The sequence below is a fragment of the Myotis brandtii genome, unplaced genomic scaffold (assembly GCF_000412655.1).
Source record: "Myotis brandtii unplaced genomic scaffold, ASM41265v1 scaffold1162, whole genome shotgun sequence".
Taxonomy (NCBI): Eukaryota; Metazoa; Chordata; class Mammalia; order Chiroptera; family Vespertilionidae; genus Myotis; species Myotis brandtii.
The window spans coordinates 923,500-928,566 of record NW_005354021.1 but is presented as its reverse complement, the minus strand read 5'-3'; the positions used below and the strand labels follow the sequence as shown (position 1 = coordinate 928,566).

At 35.2% G+C, this 5,067-nt stretch overlaps 1 protein-coding gene across 1 annotated transcript in view; it reads right to left on the bottom strand.

Moving 5' to 3' along the window:
* The window catches only part of BMPR2 (bone morphogenetic protein receptor, type II (serine/threonine kinase)), a 56,786-nt gene that overhangs the window by 20,344 nt on the left and 31,375 nt on the right, over positions 1 to 5,067 (bottom strand). The window contains exon 10 of the mRNA XM_014528917.1: positions 1,781 to 1,917. Coding sequence (XP_014384403.1) covers positions 1,781 to 1,917 — 137 coding nt within the window. The remainder of the gene's footprint in view (positions 1 to 1,780; positions 1,918 to 5,067) is intronic.

Below are 5,067 nucleotides of genomic sequence, written 5' to 3'. Positions count from 1 at the left end.
TAATTCTCAGGGGGAAGGGGGTGTGAGGGGTGTGGGAAGAGATTGGACAAAAATCTTATACCTATGGATGAGGACAGTGGCGGGGGGTAAGGGCATGGGTTGGGGTGGGAACCAGGTGGAGGGGAGCTATGGGGGGAAAAGAGAGGAACATCTGTAATAATATGAACAATAAAGATTTATTAAAAAAAAAAAGAAGAACAAGCTAAAGCAGTTCATCACCGCCAAACCAGTATTATATGAAATGCTGAAGGGTATTCTTTAAGAAGAGGAGGAAGAAGAAAAAGGTCAAGATAAAAATTATGAACAACAAAGTGACAACAAATACATATCTATCAACATGTGAATCTAAAAATCAAGTGATTAAAAAATATAATGAACAGAATAAACTGGTGAATATAATAGAATCAGGGGCATAGAAAGGGAGTGGACTGACAATTCCCTCTAACACCTATGGAGGAGGACAATGGGGGGGGTAAGGGCATGGGGTAGGGTGGGAACTGGGTGGAGGGGAGATACGGGGAGAAAAAAGAGGAACAACTGTAATAATCTGAATAAAGACTTATTTTAAATAAGAATAAAAGAATAAATATAGTAGCATTATAATGGTAACTTCTAGAAGAGAAAATTAAAAACAAAAAAATAAATAAAAAACAAAAACAAGGGCATGGGGTAGGGTGGGAACTGGGTGGAGGGGAGATACGGGGAGAAAAAAGAGGAACAACTGTAATAATCTGAATAAAGACTTATTTTAAAAAAAGAAATAAGAATAAATATAGTAGCATTATAATGGTAACTTCTAGAAGAGAAAATTAAAAACAAAAAAATAAATAAATAAAATAAAAACAAAAACAAAAACAAAAACTGCAGAACAATGTTAATGAGAGTTATTTTTGAAGAATGGTGGTGGGGACGGGTAGTCTTTTCCATTTTCTTTTTTATACCCTTCTATTTAATTGGGTTTCGTTTACTATGCATAAGCATAACTTTAATTCTTTCAAAAAACTGTTTAAAATATGAAATCCAGGGTACTGTCATCAATAAGGGATAATTATGATATAGCACACAATGGCATACTGTCAAATGGGGATAAAGAGAAACATCTATATGTATTGACATGAAAACTGTCCATATTAAAAGAATAAAGCTTCAGAAATGATAGTAAATAATGAGATACTCCCACTTATGTAAAAAACTTATATGAGACAGGGAGTGGGTATGTGTGTGTATGTAAATGTTTGTAAGATGTTTTTAGTACCATGGCAATAACTTACTGAAATGATAGGAGCCTCTGAAGATATTTCAATGTTGTGAGCTGCATTTAATATGCAGTATTTACAGGCTGTACCTTGCTTTCTTTTTGGTGCAGCTTAAATTTCCCTTAGCCACTGAATTGGTAAGTCTGCACTAATTAACACTTTTAGTACCATTCTCAAGAGAGTAAGATGGAATTTCAATAACGTTTCAAATATTAACTTGTTAATTATTCCAGTTGTTACCCAATCTGACAAACAACACATAATAGTCTCTTTAAATAATATTTTATACTTGGAAAAAACTGAAACTGAACCAAAAAGGGGGACTTTTTATACTGAAAAATTTTAAAACACATAACAACAAAAATCAAGTAAGTTGATTTAAAAATAAAATCAAGTAGGTGGGATTTTTGGCATTAGACAAGTCTATAAAACTATTAACATTATTAACAGTCTTTTTTTTTTGCTTCAAACAACATTAAAACATAGTCATTAAGTCATGTTTTTAATAATTTAGTTTTTCTTACCAGGCTATTTTCTTTCCAAGCTTCTGGGAACTTCGGTCTCTGTTTTTCCCTAGACACCAGAACCTGCATATCTTCAAAAGTGGGATGGTTTCCAACTTCTGTCTGAAAAGCCATCTGGTATTCTGGTACAGATTCACCTGTGAATTTTTTTAAAAGGACAGAGTAAAATGTCCAATTATCATAAAATGATATAATTACAGGAGCATTAGATACTAAGCAAGCAAAGAATCTCACAATCTTTTTTTTCTTAATCCTTTCCCATATTTGGAAATTCTAAAGAAACCCCTTTGTGGGTTTAATGCATTATTAATAAATGTTTCACTTAGAATAGTCTCTGATAAATTAAATGTTTTTTAATAAGTTAAACAGTACTTTCAATGTTGAAAAGGTATTTTTAAATGGTTCTAGCATTACAAAATTTGGAGGGAAGAGATTTTTTCATATATACATATTAATACGCTTGAATTCTTATCGCATATAGGGATCAAGGATACTGAATATGAGGAGATGCCCAGGATCTAGCACAACAAACACGAACATAACTGGGAGGGGTGTACAGTCATCATATCTAATTATATCATTTTCTCTATTATAATACAGCTAGATTGATAAAATCTGTATCAAATGTCACAAAAATTTGTATGATAATGACCATTTGACAGGAAAATCAATATACTAATCTTTAAAAGCATTTAAACAGTTTCTTATCAAACAGTTTCTAGATCAAGGATTTTTCTTTCCTTTTTAGAGCAAGGATTTTTAAGTATCATTAAGTATTCTACCACTGCCCAAGAAGCACAATCCGGGGCTTGTAATGAGAGGCTTATAATTTTTACAAAATGTGATCAAAGTAAACTTAATAAACATATTGAGCTACACAGAAGACCTCTGGGACCAACATTCAGAAAACAAATCATCTAGTAAAAATCTTGGCAAATACCTCTGAGGAAATAGAGATCTTTCTGTCTCCTCGCCACTGCCACCCCCCTCTCCACCCCCCACCCCAATTAAAATGACAGGATAATTTAGAAGGAAGACACCATGATAAGGCACTTAGTTCCTAATCTTGGCTTCCTCTCTACCTTGCAAAGTCATTTTTAACTGTTCTGTGTTTCCGTTTTCTCCTTAGCAAAATGGCAATATTCACCCTTCCTTATTTCACTCACTTAGAAATAATACAAAAGTTATAATGACTGAGATGGAAAAAACATGTAATTTAAGTTTTATGTTTCAATTTGAATACTAAAAAGAACTTATAAACACTATCCTCCACCAATATTAAGAAACTAGAGGTGGGGTCCTATGGCCTGGCCTGCAGGGATTGGGCCGAAACGGGCAGTCCAACATCCCCCAAGTGCAAGAGGGCACTCTACAAAGTTGCTGTTGCTCGGCAGCTCCTTCGTTGAGTGTCTGCCCCCCTGGTGGTCAGTGCATGTCATAGCTACCAGCTGGTCACTTAGGCTTTTTTATATATACACTAGAGGCCCAATGCAGGAAATTCATGCATTGGTAGGGTCCCTAGAGGCTGCCGGCTGCCAGCTGCCAGCTGGGGCCTCCCTCCCTTCCCCCAGTCACCTGCCACCACCGCCACAGCCGCAGGCCAGGGCTTCCCTCCCTTCCCCTGGCCGGCCCCGCCCCCTGGTCAAACTCCCGAATGAACTCCAGGTCGAGGGGGCAATTTGCATACTATGCTTTTATTATATAGGATATTTACCAAGAATAATTCTATAATCTATGAAGCATAGACCAAAATTTTTTGGAATATTGCACTATCTATAAATACAAGTGATATTTTCGCATACTCTAAACATTTCAGCTGATACTTATTTTTTATCAATAACCATCAACAATGAATTTGAAAGACAAAACTATAGGACTTAACATTGCCAGTTAGTATAAAACTTTCATGAATCCTCATATGATAAAACCTCAATCCATACCATCTTTGAACTGTAAGATATTTACTAGTATATCTTATCTCTTTGACATATATACACAACCCACATAATACCCTCCCAGTGTTATTTATTAGCTATTTTTTTCTTCAAATGTTGGTTTAGTAGAACAAGTAAAAATACACAATTTTACTTATTTTTTTTAATCAGGTCTAAATCACAATGAGAAAACTTGCTAAATGAATCTGAGGCACAATCTTGTCTTGTGATTTGAATAACATTAAGAATTATTAAATTTCTACTAAATTTTCATGGTTCTAAATCTAATTGTTTCATAGATAGTTGTGTAGAGCTAACTTCGTATCAGGCATTGGAATGACTGCCTTAAACTTTATAATCACTGAATTGCTTAAGGGAAGTTTTATAATCCTATTTTCTCTCAAACTGTCCAAAATAGATAAATATCTAAGACTATCATCAGATGCCATTCCTTGCTTCTCACAACACTTGCTACTTGTTAATTATGCCTCTAAGCAGTTAGGAATTTTAGTCCCTTACTTAAATTACACTTTTCTCTTTCTTTTTTCTTTCTCTTGCCTTCTTTTTTTCTTCTTTCTCCCTCCTGTGTATAAACTTGGCAGCATTTCATTCTTCCTTTGTAATAGAAATACCTTATTCATTTGTTTTGCTAATATTTTTTCCCTTTTATTGAATTTACTGGAGTGACACTGGTTAACAAAATTATACAGGTTTCAGGTGCACAATTCTACAACACATCATCTGTATACTAAATTGCGTATTCACCCCTCCAAGTCCATCCTTCACCATTTATTCCCCCCTACACTCCTCCACCTGTATTTTGCAGTCAGCTTCCATAGTGTGTCCATTTATTAATGAAACATGTACTGCCCTAGCTGGTTTGGCCCAGTGGATAAAGCGTCGACCTGCGGACTTAAGGGTCCTGGGTTCAATTTTGGTCAAGGGCACATGCTCCAGTTGCGGGCTTGATCCCCAGGAGGCAGCCGATTAATGATTCTCTCATCATTGATGTTTCTATCTCTCTCTCTCCCTCTCTGTTCCTCTCTGAAATCAATAAAAATATATTTAAAAAAAAACAAAAAACACATGTACTGCATTTGGAAATATATCATATTAATTTAAAAAATATTTTACAAGCCCCGGCCAGGTATCTCAGCTGGTTAGAGCATCATCAAATACTCCAAGGTTGAGGGTTCGATCCCCGATCAGGGTATAGTTTCTCTGTCTCCTCCCCACTCAGTTCTTCTCTCCCAAAAATCAGTAAATTTTAAAAAATGTTTTTAATGTTTTACAAGAATTTTGTTATTATTATACTAGAGGCCCGGTGCACAAAAATTTGTGCACTCAGGGGGG